General features: G+C 41.0%; 1 protein-coding gene across 1 annotated transcript in view; it reads left to right on the top strand.

Annotated features, from left to right (window-relative positions):
* KIF13B (kinesin family member 13B) overlaps nt 1-26,202 on the top strand; it is a 142,918-nt gene that overhangs the window by 63,362 nt on the left and 53,354 nt on the right. The window contains exons 5-17 of the mRNA XM_054062336.1: nt 80-172; nt 819-999; nt 1,396-1,483; nt 2,964-3,098; nt 4,329-4,441; nt 4,872-4,983; nt 11,611-11,823; nt 15,701-15,811; nt 18,830-18,964; nt 20,935-21,065; nt 22,451-22,537; nt 23,547-23,737; nt 24,566-24,776. Of these exons, the coding sequence (XP_053918311.1) occupies nt 80-172; nt 819-999; nt 1,396-1,483; nt 2,964-3,098; nt 4,329-4,441; nt 4,872-4,983; nt 11,611-11,823; nt 15,701-15,811; nt 18,830-18,964; nt 20,935-21,065; nt 22,451-22,537; nt 23,547-23,737; nt 24,566-24,776 (1,801 nt within the window). The remainder of the gene's footprint in view (nt 1-79; nt 173-818; nt 1,000-1,395; nt 1,484-2,963; nt 3,099-4,328; nt 4,442-4,871; nt 4,984-11,610; nt 11,824-15,700; nt 15,812-18,829; nt 18,965-20,934; nt 21,066-22,450; nt 22,538-23,546; nt 23,738-24,565; nt 24,777-26,202) is intronic.

The following is a 26,202-nucleotide window of genomic DNA, read 5'->3' as shown; positions in this document are numbered from 1 at the left end:
AATTATTGGAGAGTCCGAGTCGAGTTAAAGACACCTCTCTTGCTTTGTTACAACATTAACTTGTGTGTTGTATTCTTAGGTCAAGATGTTGTTTTCAAGTGCCTTGGAGAGAATATTCTTCAGAATGCCTTTGAAGGCTACAATGCTTGCATCTTTGCCTATGGGCAAACTGGTAAGTCCTTTCTGGACATAAGCAAAAAAAATCTTGTTGATGTGAAAGGTTTTACCTTCTGCGCAGAGATTCTTTTCACAGCTGTTGTGGCATTGTTTTTGGAGAAGTGCCCTATAGTGCAGATAAGAAGTGCTTTTCTTTTATGACATGAGAATTGAGGTGGACAGGATGAGAAATAGGATTTTTCTGTTGCTGCTGGCTACCTGTATTCCTCACACCTGAGATTATAATCTTTAGAGTGATTGCAATCGTCCTTGAGTTCAATGCATCACTTGTACTTTCTGCCTCTGCAGTTAGAATAACATTTAATTGTCCTTTTAAATGTAATATGCAGAAGGCATATGCTTGTGCAACTGATTTTTCTCATTGTGGGTGTTAGTGAGTTGTCTTCTGCAGTACTACTGTGTCTACCTAAAAAAGTCTTCTCTATCAGGTTGAACTAAATTCCTTGTTTTGCTTTTCCTTTTAATTAAATAGTCTTTAGCTAAATCGTGTTTTAGTTCCTTTGAAATAGAAAACTTAACATATATCTTTCACTGAAGTGCAGATTATGGTTTTTATTACCTCTTCTCTCTATTTCCTTTCCATGTTCTGCAAAGCCAGGTGCTTTGTTGCATGAACACTAATCATAGATTCAATTGCACAGGGTCTGGAAAATCGTACACAATGATGGGCACCGCTGACCAGCCTGGGTTAATCCCTAGACTTTGCAGTGGACTCTTTGAAAGAGCACAGAAAGAGGAAAATGAAGAGCAGAGTTTCAAAGTGGAAGTATCCTACATGGAGATATACAATGAGAAAGTCCGAGATCTTCTTGACCCAAAAGGGTAATTTATACATCAGCAGCACTGTAATATGTTGTCATGGACTCTTCCTTTCCATAGCCAGTTTACTTTACTGGATCCCACCTAAGGCATTTGCATAAGATGGTTGTTGCTTCTGCCTGATCTCAGTGTCTTTTTTTAAATCAAAATGAAGTAGTAGGACTAAAAGCCTGGAGTAAACTTGCCCTAACACTAGCTTTATGAAGTGATAAAAATGGCTATGTCAGCATTTTATGTGTAGACATAAGGCTTTTTGTTTGCGTTATAGTCCTTGTGCTGTGCTTTATCATGGCATTTGTTAGACCATCATGTTTGAGATCTGTCAGTGAGAAATAGACTTTCTATAAATGTTGTCTTAAGTCAGTCATGCTTATAAATAACCTTTTTTTTTCCAACCAGAAGCCGTCAGTCATTAAAAGTTAGAGAACACAGTGTTTATGGTCCTTACGTAGATGGCCTATCCAAACTAGCTGTTGCTAGCTACAAGGTAAGGATCAATTTCATGAAAGGCTTGTGTTGACCTTTTGAATGCCAAGGTTCTGTCCCTCAAACAGCACAAAATTATTCAGCTGCTCCTGATTGCCATAGTAACATGGACTTCAGAGCAAGAGAGCTGTAGGATTGTTATATCGTGATCACTGGGGAGAACAGACTTAAAGGCAAAAATTCATCTTCATCCCGTACTATTAAATAATTCTGAAAGTAATTGAATATTTAATCGTAGAATGGTTTGGGTTGGAAGGGACCCAAAGCCCATCCAGTTCCGACACCATGCAGTGGGCAGGGACACCTTCCACTGGATCAGGTTGCTCAGAGCCCCATCCAACCTGGTGCTAAACACCTCCAGGGGTGGGGCAGCCACCACTTCTCTGGGCAATGGGTTCCAAACCCCTAGCCATGGGGGTTGCAGGGAAACAGCTTTCCTCCCAGGCTTAAGATGAATGTATGCTGTATCCATGAGAAAGTGTTCCATCATTAATTACAGAACGAGGATTTTGCAAAGATGGGCTTTCAAAACTGTACCTTGCCACTTTTTGGCTGTCATGCTCTTGCCTGGTAACTTCACTGAGCAGTGGCACACAGACACACTGGAAATACAAACTAACATTTCTTTATAAAGCAGATACTGGAGAACATTGCATGAAACTTGGTTGCTGGATAGTAAACGTTTTTATGCATGCATTTACAAAGTGCCCTGATTTTTAAGAAGCATTAATGCACTGTAGGACAGATGACTAAATATGGGATGGAATGCTAGCATCTTAAACAAAACATGAAAATGGTGCAGTCCTTCATATTGCAGTTCCTCCAGGTGTTCGTCTACCTCTCTTTGCTGGTTTCTGTTAAGACAAGACACATCACATGCTTTTCCGTTACATGTTGACCAGCAGCTTTGTGTAATACAGCATACAGAGTCCCAAGTGGTCTTGTAGTGGTCTTCTGTTTGATTGGAATTTTTAGCATGAAGCTACTAGAGATGCATAAATAAGTGTGTTTCACAACTGAGGCTAAAACGTTACTGTGTCCAAACATGCATTACTGTTTCCTCACTTTTTAATTTGCTTTTGAGTATTGCTGTGTCCAGCTAGGTGTATTGTTTATGTTGATAATTTATTACCTAGGTAGAGGTAATGGTTGAATATGGATGTCAAAAGATGGTGCAATTTCTAGTCTTTAAGGGGGAGATCTCAAGATTTTTTTTCCTCACACTGTTTATAGAATCACAGAATGGTTTGGGTTGGAAGGGTCCTTAAAGCCCATCCAGTTCCACCCTCCCTGCTATGGACAGGCACCTCACACTGAATCAGGTTGTTCAAAGCCTCATCCAACCTGGCCTGTTATGAATCAAGAGTGGGAAACTTAGTGGGAAAATGCTTGCTGTATTTTACCAAAATGAGATTGTTTTGGTAGATAATTGGAAGGCATGTCAATGCAGATATGCTTATGGCTGTGAAAATTGTATCTAGGACATCGAGTCCTTGATGTCTGAGGGCAACAAATCTCGAACAGTGGCTGCAACCAATATGAATGAGGAGAGCAGTCGGTCCCATGCAGTCTTCAAGATTATCCTCACCCACACACTCTACGATGTACAATCAGGGGTAAGTAAAACATGTTACAAGGTTATTAGCAGCAGCTAATGAGTTGTCCCAGAATATTGTTCGAGTACGATGACTTTCAAAGCCAGCAGCTGTAGAGAAATGAATACTAGAATCATAGAATAGTTTGGGTTGGAAGAGACCTTAAAGATCATCTAGTTCCAAACACCTGCCATGGGCAGGGACATGCCACTAGATCAGGCTGCCCAAGGCCCCATCCAACCTGGCCTTGAACACCTCCAGGGATGGGGCATCCACAACTTCCCTAGGCAACCTGGGCCAGTGCCTCACCACTCTCATAGTGAAGAAATTCTTCCTAATGTCTAGTCTAAATCTGCCCCTCTCCAGTTTATGCCTATTCCCCCTGGTCCTATCCCCACAAGCCTTTATGAGTAGCCCCTCTCCAGCTTTCCTGTAGCTCCTTTCAGGTACAAGAAGGTCACTATACAATCTCCTCAGAGCCTTCTACCGGCTGAAAAAGCCTAGCTCTCTCAGGCTGTCCTCGTATGGGAGGTGCTCCAGCCCTCTGATCATCTTTGTAGCCCTCCTCTGGACCCATTCCAACAGTTCCATATCTTTCTTATGTTGAGGATTCCAGAACTGGACATAGTACTCCAGATGAGTTCTCACAAGAGCAGAATAGAGAGGCAGAATCACCTCCCTCGACCTGCTGGCTATTCTTGTTTTGATGCAGCCCAGGACACCGTTGGCCTTGTGGGCTGCAAGCGCACATTGCCAGCTCACGTCAAGCTTCTCATCGACCAGCACCCCTTAATCCTTCTCTGCAGGGCTGCTTTCAATCATATCATCCCTCATCCTGTACTGAAATCAGGGATTGCCCCGACCGGGGTGTAGGACCTTGCCCTTGGCCTTGTTGAACCTCGTGAGGCTTGCACAGGCCCAGTTTTCCTGTCCAGGTCCCTCTGGATTATATCTCGTCATTACAATGTGCTGACTACACCACTCAGCTTGGTGTCATTGGCAAACTTGCTGAGGGTGCACTCAATCTCGCTGTCAATATCATTGATGAAGATATTAAACAGCCTCAGGGACACCACTTGTCAGGGATCTCCATCTGGACTTCAAGCCATTGACCACTGCTCTTTGAATACAACCATCCAACCAGCTTCTTTATCCATTTAACAGTCCAGCCAGCAAATGAAGCTTGATTCTGGTTTGAAAATATGTCAACTATGTAACAGTGATCTAATAGTATTCTGGTTCCTCCTGCAGACGTCGGGCGAGAAGGTGGGCAAGCTGAGCCTGGTGGACTTAGCAGGTAGTGAAAGGGCAACTAAAACTGGTGCTGCAGGAGACAGACTGAAAGAAGGAAGCAACATTAACAAGTAAGACTTGGTGATTACTTCTTTTCCTTTTTTTCCTCAGTAAAATCATGACTGCTAAATACAGTACACTTATTAAATAGGATTAAATCAGCATAAGCTCTTGTAGCCAGTTTTCTTCTTCCCTTTTCTCTATTTTTCCTTCAGACATACAGTACTCTTAGATGTGTGAATTAAATCTCTTCCTGTTGAAAATTATTGACATTTTTCATTCAGTACTTATGTTCCCACAACTACTACATAATTGCATTGGGAAGACACGATTATTAAGGCTGAAAACAAGGAGCAAAGCTTTTGTGAGAGAAGAATGATCAAAACTGTGCTGGGATGTTTCTCCTTGGAGGTCGTATTTGGAGAGAAAGAGACTGTCTAAATATGCATTCGACTTATGAATATTTTCAGATGTTAATGAATGCTTGTGTTCTCTGCACAGATCCCTCACAACTCTTGGTCTAGTTATTTCTGCCCTGGCAGATCAGGCTGCTGGCAAGAACAAGAACAAATTTGTTCCTTATCGTGATTCTGTGCTCACTTGGTTACTTAAAGTAAGTACTCTGTTTTTTTTTTTTTTAAAAGAGAGAAATTTAAGGGAGGAAAAGAGGAGAAGAGTCCCATTCAATGAAATAAAACACTGTTCTTCTGTCTCATTTTCTGTTTTGAATGTTACCATAATTGTCTTTGGAAAATTAGCTGGATATAAGCCATTAGTATCTCTACAGACTAAATCTGCTCCCTCTCTTCTGCTGACCTGTAATGGTCTGAAAAATGAGGACCTTCCAAAAAAAAAAATTTGCAATAAAACCCGCTCTGTTTTATGGGTCAGTTTGATACAGCTTCACACGCCACTTTGGGGCTAATTTAATTTGGGCTCTTGCCACTTGCAACTGAATTTTACATACTGACATAGTTAGCTTTGAAGATTTTGATTAAGACAATTATGTTTTCCTAATTGTCTAATGTATTTGTTAATATACTCTGCTTTTGTCAGCTGAGTATAATTGCAGAGCATTATCCCAGTTGTAGTCTGAGGAACAGGTCAGAAGACTTTGTACATCATATTCATGTGAAGTGAGCAGTTAATTAATTTTCTGTGCTGCATAGGACTCTATTATCTCCTTTGGGGAGAGAAAAGAGCACATCATGCTGGCACTTGAATGAAGATCTGTAAGGTCTAAATGAAAAAACAAGTTGTTAAATACAAGTTTTATGTATGTCATATTGTCGTAGAATCATAGACTGGTTTGGGTTGGAAGGGACTTTTAAGATCATCCAGTTCCAACCCCCCTGCCATGGGCAGGGACACCTTCCACTACACCAGGCTGCTCAAGGCCCCATCCAACCTGGCCAACCTTGAACACCTCCAGGGATAGGGCAGCCGCCACTTCTTTGTGCAACCTGGGCCAGTGCCTCACACCTTCACCGTGAGGAATTTGTTCCGAATGTCTATTCTAAATCTTCCTCTTCCGATTTAAAGCCATTCCCCCTCATCCTACATCCTCAGTCATTCCGATCCTCATCACTACAGGCCCTTGTAAAAAGCCCCTCCCCAGCTTTTCTGTAGCCCCACTGGAAGGGTCGCTATAAGGTCTCCCCAGAGCCTTCTCTTCTCCAAGCTGAACAGGCCCAACTCTCTCAGCCTGTTCTCCGTAGCATAAATGCTCCAGCCCCCTGATGATCTTTGTATCCTTCTCTGGACCTGTTCCAACAGTTCCATATCCTTCTTATGTTGAGGATTCCAGACTGGACACAGGGCTCCAAGTGGGGTCTCATGAGAGCAGAGTAGAGGGGAGAATCGCCTCCCTCGACCTGCTGGCCACTTTCTTTTGATGCAGCCGAGGATACGATTGACCTTCTGGGCTGTGAGTGCCCATTGCCAGCTCATGTTCAGCTTCTCATCAATCAACACCCCAAGTCATTCTCCACAGCGTTGTCCTCAATCATGTCATCAGCAATCCTGTATTGAAAACATAGATTTCCCTGACCCAGGTGTAGGACCTTGCACTTGGCCTTGTTAAACCTTATGATGTTCAATTAAAAGGGAGGATTTTGGTTTTGTTTTTCTTCCCACTTCCTGCAACAGTGGCCATCAGGAACAGTAGCCTGATCACAAAAAAAGTCTTTAGAGTGCAAGCCTGGTTTTAGGTATAGCCATCACCTGGATTTCTCGTGCTTTCTGAATGAGGAGGAAGCACATGTGTAGCCTCTTCTGTCTGAAAAAACCTCACCTGCTAGTAAAGGTGACTTATCTTTCCCTTTCTTATCTTGCCTGGTACAGCTCCAGTGGTCTGGATTGACTTGGATTTTAAAGGATTATCAAATTAGGTGTCATATGCAGCTGAGTTCTGTTTCATTTTTGTAACCTACCATGTTAATCATACTTATGTCTTTCATCATTTGATTGCCAGGATGGTTTGTAACCATGTCTTACAGAAATACTGACTTACCAAATTTTCTTGTTTCCGTTATGCTCTGTTTTATTGTTATCAAGGAGCAACTAAGATATTTGTTAGAAGAAAGATATAATCTGGGAAGAAACTAGCTTTTGGCATCACCAGTCTTGTTTGTCCTCTTACTGTTGTAGGTTCTCTGGCCGGATTTTGTTGTCTTGAACACTCTGCTTTGCCTCTCCACCCATTCTTAGGAATGTTTTTAGATGTTGTTTGAATTTTATGTACCTATTTCCGTGTTGAAAGGAAAAGTTGCCTGCAGGTTATACAGAGGTGTGGAGATTTAAAAAAGATGTTTTCCTTTAGGAGATTTGAAAACAGCGTTGATTTCAATGCTTAAGTAAAATAAAATCTGTACTCATGTAACCCCTTGACACCACAAGCTTTCTTTTTTCTCAGTGCTGTCTTTTAATGAAGCTTTCAGCGTGACTACTGTGAAACAATTTACCCCTTCTCCCCCGTGCAAACATCACAGATACTGGACATCAAATTGTACAGTCACGAGGCCTGCATAAAAATCAGTATGGCATAACAGAAATAGTGTCTATGCTTTCCCACAGTAGAATGAATCCTTCTATCAGTGTTCCTTGCACTAGGGCTTTTTTACTGTTTAAATATATTTTTGCCTCTTTATATTTACACTGAGTTTTTAAAACAAAGTTTTTTTTGGCTCTCTGCAAAGATGGGAACAAAACCAGCATGCAGCTTGCTTCAGTTTGCTCCAGTGATGTCTGTGCTTGAGCTCCTGATGCAGCTGAGCAAGCAGAGTGGAAACTTTCCTAATGAATTTCTAGTGTTGTTAGAATTAGTTATGCTGTTCTATTTCTAAGCAAATCCAGCAAGCAGACTGGAATTCCTGGTTAGCACCTGTCCAATGCATTGTAGCTGCGCTGATGATGGCCACGCAAAGCACAGGCATCAGCTCATAAATAGAGGCGCACTTTTGTTCTGCCTTCTTTCAAGCAAACCTTCTTTGTGTCTTTAACATCCAGCTATGTTAAGTGCAAACAAAAGGGTTGGGGCATTTGGAGTTTTTACAAACACATTCATTGAGGAGAAGCTTTATTTTGAAAGGGGAAAATTGAAACTTTTTTTTAATTAAAGATCAAAGGAGGGATGTATTCATTCAAAGAGGCCTATTTGTGGAAGCCAAGAGATGGTGGGTTATCTCACTCTCTAGCTTTCAACTTCTAATTATGATGCCAAATTGGATCAAATGTGTTCTAACACGAGGAATATCTGTCACATAGAGTCTCTCTAAAAATCTGAGAGATCAGGGGAGTTGGGAGACCTCAGGATGTAACACTTTGTGTTTAATTTGTTGAGGATCTCTATATGAAAGCACCAGGTGAAAAATGTTATTGCAAGAGGAGGCTTAAGAGTGGTGTCAAGTTATGTGTGGGAAGCAAAACAGCTTATCAGCTTTTTAGCCTTTTTATAGAATCATAGAATGGTTTTGGTTGGGAAAGACCTTTAGGATCATCGAGTCCAACCATCAATCCAGCCTTGCTTAGTCTGTCACTAGACCATATCCCCAAGTACAACATCTACTCATCTTTTCAACACTTACACAGATGGTGACTCAAACAGCTCCCTGGGCAGCCTGTTTCAATGCTTGACAAACCTTTCAGTAAAGAAATTCCTCCTGACAACCAACCTAAATTTCCCCTGGTGCATCTTGAGGCCACTTTCCACTGTCCTGTCACTGGTTACCAACCCCCACCTCACTACAGCCTCCTTTTAGGTAGTTGTAGGAAGCGATAAGGTCTCCCCTCAGTCTCCTTTTCTCCAGACTAAACAACTCCAGCTCCCTGAGCTGCTCATAAGGCTTGAGCTCAAAACCCTTCACCAGCTTTGTTGCTCTTCAAAAACCTTTTTGGTTTTATCTAATTCCGTTGATACAAAGATCTCATTTTAATCAGAAGCCCAGTGTGTTTTGCTGATGGCTGCTTTAAAAAATATAATTACAAATTTTTACACTGCAAGTTCTTTTTACAGTAGTCTTGATGCTAGAGAAGACTCTGCCAGTTTAGTCTTAGAAATAACTAAACTTATTTGTTTCTACCCTTGTCTCACTCTATCACATGCAGTCCCAGCCTTTACAGGCAGTTTGCAGATGCTGTCTTCACTAATGAGAGGCTGCCTTAGTATTCATCCACCTTTCTTGTTTAACATTAAAGAAACTGGTGAAATCAGCACAACGGTTTTATACATAAAACTTTTATGGGACATTCTGCCACTGGGCTTGAATAATGACAGCACAAGAGGAACTGTACCCAGCTTATAATGGGTGTTTTGTGAATTACGGTGTGTCACTGTAACGGCCTTCTCAGCTGCCTGTACAGTGGAGTTGCAATTCAAATAATGAATTAATCCTATTTTGGAGCTAATTAGTGCAGTGAAGGAGGTTCCCAAACCTTAACAGTTTGGTTTGATTTGGAAGCAGACTACCTGGCCAGCTCCCTGATAAACTTCGTTTTATGTAGAACAGGGATTGCAGCTGCAGAATGTTGTTCCGTATTTTTGAAAACCCCTACAAAATGGAAGGAAACTCCTGGCTTCTGTATGGCTAGAAATCTTATTGAATGAGTCATGTGCTTCTGTTACTGTTTTTAAAGTTTTCAGTAGATGCTTTGGAAAAAGATTTGTGCATTAGAAAGTGGATTCTCCCATGCCATGTGTTTATTAGAGTAAACGGTGGTCGCTTGTCAGGTGAAGAAAAAAGTCAGAGGCTGTCATTTTTGATTGAGTTCTCACCTTCAAGTGCTAACCATGCTGATGTATGTGGCTGTGCCAGACACCATACAAATGAAATTATACCCTCTACCCATTGTCAGGGCAATCCCAAGCACAAGTAGAGGCTGGACAGAGAATGGATTGGGAGCAGCCCTGAGGAGAAGAACTTGGGGTGCTGGGGGATGAGAAGCTCAACATGAGCCAGCAGTGTGCAGTCACAGCCCAGAAAGACAACTGTGTCTTGGACTGTATCTAAAGCAGTGGGACCAGCAGGTCTAGGGAGGGTATTCTTCCCCTCTACTCCACTCCCATGCGACCTCACCTGGAACCCTGCGTTCAGTTCTGGAGTCCTTAGCACACGAAATACATAGATCTGCTGGACTGAGTCCAGAGGAGGCCACAAAAATGATCAAAGGCGTAGAGCACCTCCCATATGAGGACAGGCTGAGAGAGTTGGGGTTGTTCAGCCTGGAGAAGAGAAGACTCTGGGGAGATCGTTTAGCAGCCTTGCAGTACTGAAAGGGGCTCCAGGAAAGCTGAGGAAGGGCTCTTGATCGGGAAGTGCAGGGATAGGATGAGGGGGAACATTTTAAAATGAGAGAGAAAACATTTAGATTAGATATTTGGAAGAAGTGTTTTCCTGTGAGGGTGGTGAGGCACTGGCTGAGGTTGCCCAGAGAAGTCGTGGATGCTCCCTCCCTTGGAGTGTTTGAGGCCAGGCTGGATCAGGATTGAGGCAGTGTGAACCGGTGGAAGGTGTCCCTGCCCATGATAAGAGAGGTTGGAACTGCAAGATCTTTAAGGTCCCTTCCAACCCAAACCATTCCGTGATTCTGTGAAAGAGCTGGCAGCCCTTTTGCATGACCAGAGACAGCAGAGCCCTATCAGTGCAGCAGCAAAGCAACTGCATGTCTGCACGGTCACTGTTTGTTTGGCCACCGAAGCAGGCAGGCTACTGTCAAACTGATTTTTGGCATCATGAAGCAAAAGGGAACGTCTTAAGGAAATACTTAAGGGAACATTTTAATGATTGCTGGGGAAAGCTACACGTGTGCCTTGTAACTGAAATGGTTAGAGAAGCAGCTAATGTAGTCGGATTGTTGTAATGGCAATGCTTGACCTAGATTTCATGGGTTGTTGAACGTGAAAGTTAATAGCATGGTTTGTCTCAGAAAGGGATTTTGGGTAAAATACAAACAAACAAAAAACCTCAACTAACCAACAAAAAAAGATTTGCTGTAATATTTAAACCAGAATATTTTAACTTTTAGATTAGCCAAAATTCTAAACCACAATTTTGCAATCAATAAGAAGATTGAACTCTTCCTCCCTTCCTTCCACTGCCCCACAGACATGCTGCCTTGCAGGAATGTGGTTGCACGCCCTTCTCCTGTCAACCAAATTCCAAATGGGTTATTTCTTACATAACTCGATTTAAATTTGCAAGCTGTGTAGCTGGGGGAAGGGAAGGTGCCCATGCTGCAATGCTTGTAAGAATAAAATCAACTGCATTGTTTATGAGGATATTTTTAAGTAATTTAAATTAGGTACTTACCAGAGACACCTTGCTTCCAGTCTTTAAAATAATGTACTCATGTTCTTTCCTGAGGACCTGCAGTAATATCTGAGATATTTAATGCTGAAGTGCTTGTATTTCCAGTTTATAAACTGAAGCAAAAAACATAAAGTAAGCCTTTGAAGCCCTTACTGAGCACCAAAAAAAGGATTATTTTCGTTCTTGTTTAAACTAAAGCTGATTCTGAAAGCCAAGAATGATGTTTCCTGAAAACGCTTTTAAAAAAACGACTCTCCTTGATTTATGCAGCTTAACATATAGATTTTTGAACTGTGAAGCTATGACAAAACTCTTTCTGTTATTAGTTGCCATCATTTACTCCCAACTCTAGATTATTATTTGCTGCCTAAGTTCACTGGCTGGGTACAACGAAAGAAACCTGGTTTGATTTTATCACCTCTCCCACTTTCCAGGACAGCCTTGGTGGTAACAGCAAGACTGCCATGGTAGCAACAGTAAGCCCAGCAGCAGACAACTATGATGAGACCCTTTCAACACTGAGGTACGCAGACCGGGCCAAGAACATCGTTAATCATGCTGTCGTGAATGAAGACCCTAATGCTCGCATTATTCGGGAGCTCCGTGAGGAAGTGGAGAAGCTGCGGGAACAGCTCACAAAAGCAGAGGTACAAATTTTAATCTTTAACAAGCCAGTAAGTCCTGTAAACCCATTGTCAGGACTTTCTTTTCTGGCACTCAGTAATAAACACCACAACGAGTTACTACATGTTATGTATGAGAAATCTCTCTTCTTTCCTTTTTTCTGTACATCAGCCTTGAAACACAGGTGATAATGTGAGATACCAGGATTTGTTTGAACACCTTGCTGAGCAATCTTGTTTTATTGCAAGATACAGGTCAAAAGCAGGAGGATATGGAGACAGGAGTAGGGATGAGGTCCTGAGGTTGTTCACTTTATAGGCAGCTGTGCTGCTGTGTGTTTACATCCTGTGAGATGTGAATTCAGTTAAATAAAGCTTGCTTGCCTCTAAGCTTTAACTATTCTCAACTGAATATCATAGAATTATAGGATTCTTTGGTTGGAAAAGTTCTTTGAGATCATCGAGTCCAACCGTATCTGTCCACTAATAAACCATATACCTGAGCACCTCATCTACCCATCTTTTAAACACTCCGGGGTGGGGACCCCACCACTGCCCTGGGCAGCCTCTACCAGTGCCTCAGAACCCTTTCAGTGAAGAAATTTTTCTTGATATCCAATCTAACCCTCCACGCGGTGCAACTCGAGGCCATTTCTTCTCATCCCATCACTTGTTACTTGAGAGAAGAGACCAGCACCCACCTCACTACAACCTCCTACTTTCAGGTAGCTGCAGACAGTGATACGATCTCTCCTCAGCCTTCTTTACTCTAGACTAAACAATTCCAGTTCCCTCAGCTGCTCCCCGTAAGACCTATTCTCCAGCCCTCTAACCAGTTTCATTGCTAGTCTATGGACATGCCCCATTGTCTCAATGTCCTTGTGGTGAGGGGCACAAAACTGAGCCCAGGATTCAAGGTGCGGTCTCACTGCGGCTAAGTACAGGGGCACAGTCACTGCTGGCCACACTGTTGCTGATATAGATCAGGATGCCATTTGCCTTCTTGGCCACCTGGGCCACTGATGGCTCATGTTCAATCGGCTTTTGGCCAACACCCCCAGGTCCTTCTCTTCCAGGCAGCTTTTCAGCCACTCTTCTCCAGGCCTAGAACATTGCAGGCACTAGACAGGATTTTGTGTATCTGCATGGCTCCCGCACTGAAATTGTGGAAGGAGCATGATCTGAATGTTAGATGAAAGCCAAGAACTGGTGTAATTCTGTTCTCAACTGTCGCAAAGGAATGGTGATATAATCCGTCTGTTCTGCAGTTCAGAAAAATTATGATTGCAGTATTTGCCTCATGAGCTATGCCGGGAATGCTGGTCATGCTGTTAGAAATAACTGGTGAATTTTGGACTGTTCTCATTTGAGCTGCCTAAGCTAAGCATCCAGTAAGTGTATATCAGCTTCTTTAAGGTATCTCAAGTTAAAGAGCTAAAAATTCCTCTAAAATATGAACCATGGTACTCTTGAGAGATGCAGCTACTCCCCAGTTGTTTCATTTGTGAGCATTAATGCCAAAATAATGGCAACTTTCCAAAGGAATGAAATCTTGTTTCTTAAATATGAAGTAATAATTATTTCCTTTCCCAAGTATTAAAATCCCACCCTAGTTGTCATCTCAGTGGTATTGACAAAGAGTGTGGAAAAACAGTGTAGTTTGCTATTAAGAGGCTACTCAGTAAAGGTCAAACCTCACATTAGTTGTCTTGTGCTCCTCTCAGTTCATTACATTTGTAGCCCTTCTAGTTGTTCTTACAGAAATGTGTATAAATAACTTCTAAAGTGAACAGAAACATTGACCTGTTATGACAGTCGGGTTACATTTTCAAAGCTCATTACCAAATATAGAGGTTACAAAGTTGTGGTTTTGTGGTTTTTTTCTTTTCGGCGTCCCTATCTTTTTCTCTCCTAAGCCACCAAGGCAGAACAGAACCTGACAATTTACTTTTCCCCCCACCCTTCCAGTAGAGTAAGGTGTTATCCTCTTTTCCCCATTTTTGTTTTAGTCCATGCATTTTGATGTTTTCTTCTCAAAATTAATATCACATGTTTTAATTTGCCTGTGCCAAAAGCACCAGCTCATCATTTCTTAGGTGAGAATTTAAACTAACTGCTTTCACAGAATCACAGAATTGTTTGTGTTGGAAAAGACCTTTAAGATCATTGAGTCCAACCACCACAAAGAAAAGCACACCAGCTGGTCTGGTGGGTGTCTGAGCCCATACAACTGTTGATCTTAGAAGCATCGTTGAAAGTGAGGAGAATTACCTATGTTATTTTGCAGCTGAAACATGTGAAAATGTTGAGTAATTTTGCCCCAGGCCCAAATAAAATAGCAAATAGGACCTAGACTTTTGAGTAACTGGGCTTCATCTTTCTGTCCTGCTCCGCAGTGTCCAGTGCCTTTGCACTGATCATGTTTTATCAAGTATAATAAAACTTTGTCCTGAAGATTACCTTGGTTTCACTTTCCTTCTGGGGTGGAATTCATATTCCCTTTTTACCCTGTATGTAGGTATTTGAGATATTCAACTAGAAAAAGAACTCACGGGATACATCAGCTGACAGTTCCTAGACTGTTGTGTCTCGAGGCAGAGGAAACTCTGTCTTAAAACAGGATTTTCCACTACTGGTGCTTGCTCCTTTTCTTGAATGAACTGCAGCGTAATGATTTGGATTTGGATTCCAGTGAAGACTTTGGGGTTTTGTGGTAAAGAAATATCTGATGGAGAACAATGCTACATTGTTTAATTGGCATTGCTTAAATCCCTAGCAGCCAAAACCATTTGCATCTTGTTAGCAGTAATCATAGAATCAAGGAATGGTTTGGGTTGAAGGGACCTTAAAGCCCATCCAGTTCCAACCCTCTGCCATACGCAGGGACACCTCCCACTGGATCAGGTTCCTCAAAACCTCATCCAGCCTGGCCTTGAATACCTCCAGGGATGGGGCATCCAGCGACTTCTCTGGGCACCCTGTTGCAGTTCCTCACCACCCTTGCAGGAAAACATTTCTTCCTGAGATCTAATTTAAAGTAATGAAGTAACGATGTAAGGAAGGCCACAGAGTACCTGTTCAGGATAGGGTAGGGGGAATATGACAGTACCGAGACTGGAGGAAGTCAAGATAAGTAGTATAGAAATGTTGATATCCCTTCAGGTTTTGGAGCATCTGAGGGGTGATGGTGGGGGTCTCTTCTTATTCTCAAGTTAGTCCTTGTGTCGAACGTGAACCTTTCACTGTTTCACAAAAATACATTAGAAATGTGATGGATTAGAGAGAAAATAAAATTCCAGTATCCAGCAGCACATCATTCAGCTTCTTGTAATATCTCTTTTGTTAAATGCGTGTGAGGTGGGCAATCAGATATCAACACCTCAGATGCTTTGATATTTGCAGTAGAAAGAAAAAATCACACCTATCAGACCACACCCAAACACACAATAAAAATATTTTGGTGGCATGGCAGCTCAAGTGATGGAGACATTAACTGCTGTTTTGAAGGACAGCAAACTGAGACGATGGTGGCAAGCCAGATTAGCAGCTGAGAAACAAGATTGTTTGGATATGAGTTCTTTGGGATACTCGTATTAATATAGAAATGAGATTAGTTTGCATTTGAATATCTTTGTGCACATCTGCCAGCATCATGTAATTGGTTGGCATTAAAGTGTATAAACTCCACTTTAGCATCTGTACTTGAAACTAATTAAACTAACTTTTTGATACATTCAGCATTTATACGCAATATGTATTTTGAAAATCCCTTTGCTTACTGGTGAGTATGCCTTGGAAAATGCATAAAATTATGTATCCATTTTCCCCATCTGTGTGACAGCGATGTGAAAAAAATAACACACAACAAGCTTTCTTGTTTTGTTTGCTTTTCTTTCTGCAGGCTATGAAATCACCAGAATTAAAAGAACGATTGGAGGAATCAGAAAAGTTGATTCAGGAAATGACTGTGACCTGGGAAGAAAAATTAAGAAAAACTGAGGAGATTGCACAGGTTTGCTGCTTTCTTTCAATTCCTCCCCCCATTTTTTATGAAAAATAGGTTTGTTTCCTTTGTTTTTCTGTTCCTAGTGATTGTCCGAGTCTCTCCCCACGTTTATGGGTAAGTAGGTCAAGCTTACTGCCCTTCTGAAAAGCTTCACTTAATTCCTGTGATAGCTAAGTGCGTCCCGAATTGCTATTCCATTGTCACTGTATGCAAATAGAGAGGTAATTTAAAAAAATAATAATCTGTGGATGAGAGGATTACATAGATTTTATATTCTTCAGACAGTTAAATTGTTGTATGTGCTTGAAAGATGGAGCTTGAGAGTGTTAAATGCAAGGTTATGTACAGTGTGCCTTGACAGACAAGGCAAAGGACATTCAGAATATTAAAGAATAGAACTGTTCAGGATCTCTGTGCATTTTAATATCTCTTACACTGATATTTAAGGCCTTAAATGCGATGGTTATATTGAAAAATTGTGCAGATCATCATGATTATCGCATGACACTTTCAGTTCTTATCACACTGAAGCTGATGTGTATATTTGCAATATGGATATTTTGAGGGGGAAGACTACCAAGAGGTTGTGGGTAGCGTGTAATAAATAGCGAGAAAATGGAGCCTCCGGTAGCCATCTTGTAGATGACAATCAGAATAGACTGTTGACTTTTGTTTTAAAGATCCATTGTCAGAAACGCTGCTTGTGACTATGAGGGCCTCCTGGCTTTCAATGGAGATTCATAGCATGGGTTTTCTCCCTATGTGAGAGAGTGAATAGTAATAATAGAAGAAATAATAACAGAAAAAATAGTAGTGGTAGTAGCTATATTAGTTGTTGTTGTAGTAGTAGTAATAATAATAATAATAATTCTGATCTCATCCTACACAGTAGTTTCTCAGTGTAGAAGCCCTGAGTCATAGAATCATGGAATCGTTTGGGGTGGAAGGGACCTTAAAGCCCATCCAGTTTCAACCCCCCTGCCATGGGCAGGGACATCTCCCACTGGATTGGGTTGCTCAAAGCCCCATCCGACCTGGCCCTGAACACCTCCAGGGTGTGCGAGGAGGTTGAAAAACTGGAGTAATAGACTCAATGCTAAAGACTAAATCTACTTTGATGTTTGCATATAGCTGCTCACTTCAGCTCTCTTTACCTCTGAATTCTCTGCATGTTATGATGTTTTGGAGCTGGGAGTTTCCTGATACTTGCAGGTGTAGAAAAGATGAGTTTTTTTCAGAGGACGGGTAAGGACTGGCATTTATGCAGTATAAGGCTATTTCAAGATGACTTGGAAGCCAGTGGAAAGAACCTTCTGCCATCTTCAGTAGGTTTACAGAGGCCCAAGGTTAAAGGCACTTCTGTCATGGCTTGTCAAGTGATTTTATTACGGGCCAGCATCCCCTAACATCTGTCAAATTGTAGCAGGGTAGGTGGTTAGAATGGAGAAGTAATTGTGAATCCTAGAGGAAAGGATGATTCCTCGTAAGGAATGAGGGCCATCGAAGAGACATTTTATATAGATAGAGTGACAATAAGGATTCGAAGCCTTGAGGACTATGTGAATAGGCAATTTTCCACATTTTCAGTGAGTGTTTGACATACCTTTAATGTATTTAGAGTGTTTAAGTAAATTAGCATTAGGTCTTGAGCAAAATTTAACAGAAACTGGCTCATTTTTTTTAAGTTAATCCTAATAGATTTAGACTGTGAGCTGAGTCTTCCTTTCAGCAACACATTCCTTATTCTGTAGATAGTAAGGAATTATATGAACTTCAGAGCCTGGCACGGATGATCAGAAGAGAGATCTTTGACATCATGCTGCCATTTTTCCTGTGTTCTTTGTCTTTTTTCCTCTCTTTCTCACACACATACAAGACTTCTTCTTATGAGAACGTTGTGTTAGTTTTGTAAGTATGTGGGTAAAGAAAATGAAGAGTGAGTTGTGCTTGCTATTCTTTGCAATTTTAATCTTGATTAGACTTGGTACAACTCCGATGCTTAACAGAGAATTACAGTAAAGAGTATGATGTCCTAAATTTTCAAATACAAAGCAAACCGGTACATGAAAGTCAAAACCTTAATAAACATTCCAATATTATTCCTACATAATCTGCTAATTTTTTTCCCAAAGTCCCAGCATCACAGGGAAAGTGGTGTAGGGCTCTTCTATATTTTACTTATTTGTTTCTCCTTCCCCTTGGTAATTCTAAGAGAGGCATACCATGTTTCTTTTTAAATTTTTTTTTTCTGTTGTGGATGGCGAGTCTCATTTCAGTTTCTGTTTATGATCCTGGGAACAATCCTCAGCATTTTTATCCCAATGTTTTTCTGCAGAAGAATCCCTTTCTGTTCTTAAGTCTGAAATGTTTAATGTTCCTCTTTCACTGCTCTAGTCTTCACCCAAGCACTTGCCTTTGAAAGATGTACGTTTTTGCACAGTGATGCTTTGTTGTTGGATTCTATGAAGTCTATTGACAAGAACAAAACACCATCCAAAACGCTACTATTCTTGTTCAGCAGGAAGTGGTATTTGCATTACTTAAATAGCAGGTTGCCAGTTTTTTGTCATTTTGATTGCTCTGGAATAAAAGATAGACATGGAGCTTGACTTGGCAGGGATTTAACTTTAACTTGTTGCTTTTGAGCTCAAAAGAGAAAATAAAGGGCTCTAGAGATGTCTTTGTGGTAGCATTTTGCTGTTCCAGTGAGGTCATGGAGAAGCTCCTACAGTGCCACAGTGTGCTGCTCTCCGCTGTTTTTCTTTTTCACTGGGAAGATGCAACTCTGTGAGACCACAGCACGTAGCCCTCCGAGACCAGAGGTGGAAGAAGAGAAATTACAGCTCCCATCACCAAAGCTTGATATAACTAAGGCTTTTGTGTCTATTTGTCGCAGAAGACAGAGTTACCTTTTTCAGAAGTAGCTAACTGTCATTTTGTCTTGTGGCTTTGGCAGATAGGAATGCATTTCTGAAGGGCTGTATATCAATCAGCTTCAATTTTTTGATGGCTGCTGTCTTGCAGGAGCGTCAGAAACAGCTGGAAAGCCTTGGCATATCTCTTCAGTCTTCTGGAATAAAAGTTGGGGATAATAAGTGCTTCCTGGTTAATTTGAATGCAGATCCAGCTCTCAATGAACTTCTGGTATACTATTTAAAGGTAAAAATAAATATTCTCATGTATATATTTTAAAAAAATAGAATCTATGTTTTTTAAACAAAAATGGGCCTATAATGCCATTGGCAGAGGTGTACTTAGAGGATTTTATAGAAGCTGCATATCTAAAGCTTTCTCCGATATTCACTGCTTCATTAAAAATAATGAGTACATTTTTATTTCAAATTTAATTCTTCATAGCAGACTATGGCTTGGGGATTTCATGGTTTGGTTTTGTTTTGTTGAAAGAAATTTAGAGGTGCTCTCTTTGAGAAGTTGTCTCCTTTTATTTTTGATTTGGTTTTTTTATGCCCACTTTCACAAGGTGTTATCCAGAAAATTGTTTTATACAGAAATTGGGCGTATCAGTAATCAGCTTGCTTCTACATGTGTAGTCCAAATTCTGACTGCTTTCTGCAGTTTATAAAATGCATTTTTGTTTCTCATGATGCAACTTGCCAGAAGTGAAAAACAAGTTCTGTTCTGCCTTATCACTTCTGCCGATGTGCAGTCCCTGTTACAGATTTTAAACATAAAACATGAAATGTGGCTTTTGGACTCTGCACTGAAACTTCTGAGCTGTTTACTCTCATTTAACAAACTGTAGATGTGATCTGGAGTCTGGAGGAGAAATAAGATTACAACTCCTTTTAAGCCACATTTTAGAAGTCCTAAAAATTTAGCGCCGTGTGAACATCAGCAGTTTGAGCTTCACATTAAATCATTCTCTTCTCTCTGATGTCATCTATAGTAACTCCCAAAACAGCCACAGGATTGGATTGAAAGGTGGTTTTGGGTTAGTTAGTGATTTTCTTTTGTATCAGACATCGTTGCTCTGTGATGTCTCAGTGAAGGCAAGGGAAAGAACGCTTTTTGTTGTTGTATCTGCTAAAAATATTAAAAAGGATGAAAAAAAGCTGAGGTTTTGGGAAAAGAATGGAATCCTTGCACGTAGGTGTCCAGAGTGTGACTGAGGCTGCTGAATCAGCCCTAACACTGACAACTCTTGAGGCAGAACTGACTTCTGCAGTGTTCATTGTGAAGACGTGACCAGAGTATGCTGAAGACAAAGCCTGCTCTGAAAGCAGGTCTTGGCCCATCAGTACCAGCAGAGCTCTCTCAGGCAGTACTGTGCTGCTGTCCTGTTCTAGAGGAAGATCCTTTGCATGGGACAGGCTTTGTGTGTTTCCGTTAGTCTTTAATTATTATTTTTTTTTTATAAAGCAAATTCGTTTCGGTGGTTGAGAATTTTGCTGTCGAAATCCCTGTGCTTTGAAGTTCTTTTGAGAAACTGACTTACACCTGTTTTGCCTAAAATTCTGAGACTCATCTCTCTTGCTTCTCAGAGGAGATACCTTGCCTACGTTCTCTTTAACACTGGGCTGCCTATCTTCTGACTCTCACAAGTACCAAAGTAGTGGTTTTTGTAAGTACACAAGGACAGCTTCATCTGACTTATCCAAACTATTGTATCTGCTCCTAAAAAGTTGCTCAAAGACACCTAAAAAAGGAAATACATGAACTGGGGCATACGTGGAGTGATCCTTCCACTGCCAAATCCCTCAGGTCTTGAGTACTTCAGGGATTTCCTAATCCATTGGGTGATCTCGATGGAAGCTGTGTAACAGCCATGGGTCTAACCACTGTGAACCTCTCTTAATTCCTCCTCATACTTTGGGTTCTACAACATCCTGAGGCACTGAATTCCACAATTGAGTTACAGAAACCTCTTCATCTTTGGATTTAACTGCTGCCTGTAAAAGTTCCTGAGTGCTCTTGACTTGTTACTGTAAAACAAAGATGAGGATTTGCTTGCAGTGTTTCATCCGCCTTTTTCCCCTGTAAGGGAAGCATTGAACTGCTTTCAAGTTTTGGAGCTAGATGACAAGATCTATCCAGAAGGCAAATGGATGTGTTAGAACTAGAGAACTTCTGTAATCCATTGCCAATATTTTGATTATTTTTTTTCCCAGGAGCACACTTTAATAGGCTCAGACAACTCTCAAGATATCCAGCTGTGTGGAATGGGAATACTTCCTGAACACTGCATTATAGACATCACCCCAGAAGGACAGGTTATGTTAACACCTCAAAAAAATACCAGGTAAAGGAATCAAATACAGCTCCAATTGTGTAATAATTGTAGTTTTATCTAGTATTTTATGATTAGTGGTGCAAAATGAACTTTTCTCCAGGGAGACCTTAGAGCAGCCTTTCAGTACTTGAAGGTGGCCTACAAGAAAGCTGGGCAGGGAATTTTTATGAGGGCCTGTAGTGACAGGATGAGGAAGAATGGCTTTAAATTGGAAGGGGGAAGATTTCAGTTAGACATTAGGAAGAAATGCTTCACGCTGAGAGTAGTGAGGCCCTGACCCAGGTTGCCCAGGGGTGCTGTGGATGTCCGCTCCCTGGAGGTGTTCAAGGCCAGGTTGAATGCAGCTTTGAGCAGCCTGGTCTAGCGGAAGGTGTCCCTGTGCATGGAACAGGTGCAGGTTAGAACTGGATGGGCTTTAAGGTCCCTTCTGACCCAAAGCATTGTATGATTCCCATGTAGTATGAAGTAAGCAAATTCTATTTCTTGTATCCTCCTTATACACTTTGTTTTAATTGTCACCTACCTCTCCATTAACTCATATCTTTCAGTCTGAAGAGATTTCTCTCAGTGGTGGTGTTTGTAGCCTAAGTTGTCAAAAAGCGAGTCAGTAAATTGCATGTGCTTTCAGCAAGTAGATGCTCACTGATTTGCAGCTGTAACTATCAAAATTCAAATTAATTTTCTAGAAAATCTGTTGATATGCAAAGAGCTGCTGCAGAATTTGTTGCTTTATTTGATTAAGTAGCAGTACTTGAAAAGCAGATGGTATATTCAAATTGATCACAAGATGGAATGCATCATCAGCATCTCCAGTAATTTATTGTTAGATACACCAAATTCAAGAGTTTCACATTTACACTGATTCATAGTCAATCCTGCTCTGAGCAGGAAGTTGGATATCTGAGGATGACATCCTGAGATTCCCTGCAAATCTGAGTTATCCTGTCATCCTATTTTCAAACTTAATCTGACTCTGAAATAAAAGTAGTTTCTGGTTATTCTAATTAGTTTATTGTCTTTATTTATATAGCAAAGTGCTCTGATGCCTGTTTCAAATGTTCCTGGTTTGTATCTATTTCGAAGTAGTATGAAAAGTGTTTATTTCCAGTGACATCACCTTTTTCAGGCCTCTCATTTTTATGCTCTGATCATACTCCCCAGACATAGCTGTCATAATATCTGTCCAAAAGTACTGAACTCAATAAGTTTAAGCAGTCAAAAAAAGCTGAGTTTGCAGAGTCTATGAAACAGCACAGGGTAGGTGAATGAAGTTCCTGTGGCTGTTTTGCCTGTTTGCAATCCATAAACCTGTTCTCCTGCTTAACTAGTTTCAATAAATAAAAATATTGAACCCTGTATAGATGGATTTGCTTTAGATTTCTGCCTTTTCACAGGACGTTTGTAAATGGTTCTGCTGTTGTGGGTCCTATCCAGCTACATCATGGAGACAGAATATTGTGGGGAAACAACCACTTCTTCAGGTACAAAAGATATTAAAGAAACTGTTAAGTTTGTGCCAACTTTCTTTTATTTGAAGGTATAAGGAAAAATGACAGAGGAGCCTTTAGGCTTGCTGGAGAAGATGATTTCTTTTCCATTGGGATTATAAAGGCAATGCTGATGTTTGGCTGTTATTGAATGCTGGATGTCATAGTGACTGTGCCTAATTTTAATTTCAGAGCAATAGATTGACTTAATTTCTTGTGTTTTTCAAGGGTCTGTACACTTGCTCATGAGGACCTTGCTGTAGTTATCATTACTGTTATCTCACTGAAGAGATTTAATTTTTGAGCTGGTAACTTTAATGTGGTTCATTACCACATTAATACTCAGTACTTTCTCTTCCATGGTAAAAATATTACACACAAGCTTTGACTCGGATAAGTTGCTTTTTAGATTTTACAGCTAAGGTGTTAGATTTTTGACCTAAGTTATACAGTGATCTGGGTCTTAGAAGGGCACTGTGTTCTCTCTTCCCTGGAGGTCCAGCTTAAGCCATACCTGTGACCTTCCTGTATCAGACAGGACCGCTGGGCAGGAGTTTTCTGTGAAAGCCTGTGTTCTTGAAACCCTCTGTGTCTGCTCTGAAATACTTCAAAAATAGTGGATTTAGATGATAATCTAAAAGTTAATTGTTTTCTTTTGCGTTTGAAAGAAGAATCTGCCTAAGAAGTTGGGTATAATTTCATTTTTGCCTCTAAATTATTTATATTGGATGACTGAAAAAATTCACTGTTTTCTAAGCTGCATGATGACTAATATCAGGTAATCTCTATTATTAGAGTGTAGAATGGATTAGTTAGTTTGCCTTGAACACCCCTGTTTACCCTGAGGAAAACTACACTCACAGGAGATCAACAGATTTCGAAAGGGAAAAATCTACCCATTTGGTAGATTTGGTTAATCTTCATTTTAATAATCTTTGAAAGCAAGTCTTTGTTCCAAAGCTGAGCAATTAATAGTTCTTGTAAATTTTCTTCTTCTTTAAAGGCTGAATTTGCCGAAGAAGAAAAAGAAGGCAGATCATGAGGATGAAGAACGAGACAACTCTATGAAGTGTAGTAATAGTGTTGAGCAGCTGGACATTGATGGAGACAATTCCAGTGAAGTTTCCAGTGAGATTAACTTCAGCTATGAATACGCCCAGATGGAAGTCACTATGAAGGCACTTGGCAGTAATGGTAAGGAGCAACAGAAATTATTTGAAATAGGTACTGAATATGAGGTTATATCTACTCCTAACCACAGACTTTTTCCTTTCTAACTTCCTACTGAAGAATTTTTCATGTGAATGACTCATTTTAGCACTTGAGGGGTAAAAAACCACAGCAGAATGTTTTCTTTGGCAGTTCTTATTGAGGAAAAAGCCAAAACTGGAATATTGGTGGAACTGCAGCCTCAAATCAAAGTGTTTTCACTTTGTGGTTTATTTTCCTTCTGTTATGTTCCATTTGGGCTTTAACTGCAGTGATTTCTGCGTCTGAAACCATGTTTCTTAGTATTTGTAGTCTCATGTAGCTGTCCCAGAATGACATCATGATTTTGGGAAACAGGAAGAAGGTTTTTTTCAGCTTTCTTTCACTTTTCTATCCAGTCTGTTCTGTAGATGTTTATTTTACTCCACAGTTCAGCAGCTTTTTTTTAACATGCATTACTGCAAAAATAGAACTTCTTTGTCCTTTTATCTCCTATGTTTACTCTCTCAGACATTTCAGTAGCTACTGCAATCCCTAACGTGGGTAGCTACAAATAGCATAGAATAGCATAGAATGGTTTGGGTTGGAAGAGACCCTAGAGATCATCCAGTTCCAATCATCCTGCCAAATCATGGTAATTTGTGCCTTGCCCAAGGTCATACAGCATATCTGTTACAGAGTGTGGGAAGCATCTTGTATTTCCGAGTCCACAGTCTGCCCCATATCTGTTGCTGCTTATTTCCATTGAATTTTATGGTTACCATGTATTTGACTCCAGAAGTACTAACATCTTTGTTTCCAACATCTTCTTAGATCCAATGCAGTCAATCTTGCAAAGCTTGGAGCAGCAACACGAAGAGGAGAAGAGGTCTGCACTTGAACGACAGAGGCTGATGTATGAACATGAGCTGGAGCAACTGCGAAGGCGATTGTCACCAGAGAAGCAGCATTTTCGCAGCATGGACAGGTTCTCCTTTCATTCTCCCAGTGCTCAGCAGCGCTTACGGCAGTGGGCGGAGGAGAGGTGGGTAATCAAATCTGACCATCAGGAGTGTTCATTTAAAGTTCTTCAGTGCTAATAAATTTTGCAGGATTTTAATTGCATTGCAAACCTCTGCCAAACTTCTGAGAAGACTCCTGTGAGGGGTGGGGGGGACATGACAAAAACATCAGTCTAACAAGAATTAGACCTATAGAAGGAATGAGTGCCAGCTTTGTAGCTAAGGAGAAACTCTATCCTGATTCACTACACATTTGCCTAAAAACAAAGCGATTGCATCAAATTTTGGGACTGCTATTTGAGTTTGTTCAGTGTACCACAAGTTTGCTGCTGGATGGTGGTGAGGCAAGTTTTGGATGCCCCATGCCTGGAGGTGTTCAAGACTAGATTCCATGAGGCTTTGAGCAACCTGATCCAGTGGGAGGTGTCCCTGCCCGTGGCAGGGGGATGGAACTGGATGGGCTTTAAGGTCCCTTCCAACCCAAACCGTTCTATGATTCTTTGAAGGTTCCTCTTCGCTCATGTCCTTCACGTCTGGCCTGAGCAGGTCCTGGCAACTAGGAGGGTACAGAAAGAGGAGTAAGAGCATGAATCAAAGGATTTTGATCCAGAGCATTGCAAAAACTGTTCAATAACCACAGAAGGGCCACCATCCTCTTTCCCTCTTCCTAGGCAATGGCATTAAGGTTATATACATCAGCCTCTAAATGATCTTTTCCAGTAATACATTCAGAAAGAGACACTCCAGGAGGAAGATGAAACTTACCCTATAACAATGAGTATGGCAAAGACAATGTAATGAGAAGATACAAATATATATGGCTAAACAAGCAACTTGCAAAATAGAAAACATCTGAGACAGTCTAACAAGCTGTTAGCTGTGTGTCTGGAATATTCTGTGGTACCAGATTCTTGTGCTCTTTGACACTTGCAAGGAAGGCCAATGAGCAATTGGTCATCCTGTCAGAGAAATCTTTCTCTGTGAGATGGAGCATCCATATATGTGGTAGGAAAACTCTGGAATAAGCCACGTAACATGAGAGCTGACTTTTCAGCAGATGCATGGTGAAACCTCCACAGCCAGCAGTATGCCCATGTTCGTATTATTCAATTCATACAGATAATATGAATTCCAGTACCTTAAGGGGGCCACTAGGAAAGCTGGGGAGGATCTCTTTTATCAGGGGGTGTAGTGACATTACAAGGGATCGTGGTTTTAAACTGAAAGAAGGAGATTTAGAAGACATATTAGGAAGAAATTGCTTACTTCGAGGGCGGTGAGGCACTGGCCCAGGTTGCCCAGGGAAATGCTGGCTGCCCCATCTGTGGAGGTGTTGAAGGCCTGGTTGGATTGAGGCTTTGAGCAACCTGATCCAGTGGAATGTGTCCCTGCCCATGGCAGGGGGGTTGGAACTGGATGGTCCTTAAGGTCCCTTCCAACCCAAAAGAT

Source organism: Cuculus canorus, chromosome 3 (assembly GCF_017976375.1).
Source record: "Cuculus canorus isolate bCucCan1 chromosome 3, bCucCan1.pri, whole genome shotgun sequence".
NCBI classification, from domain to species: Eukaryota; Metazoa; Chordata; class Aves; order Cuculiformes; family Cuculidae; genus Cuculus; species Cuculus canorus.
Note: the sequence above shows the minus strand (reverse complement) of the source record. Positions and strands in the feature narration are given on the sequence as shown.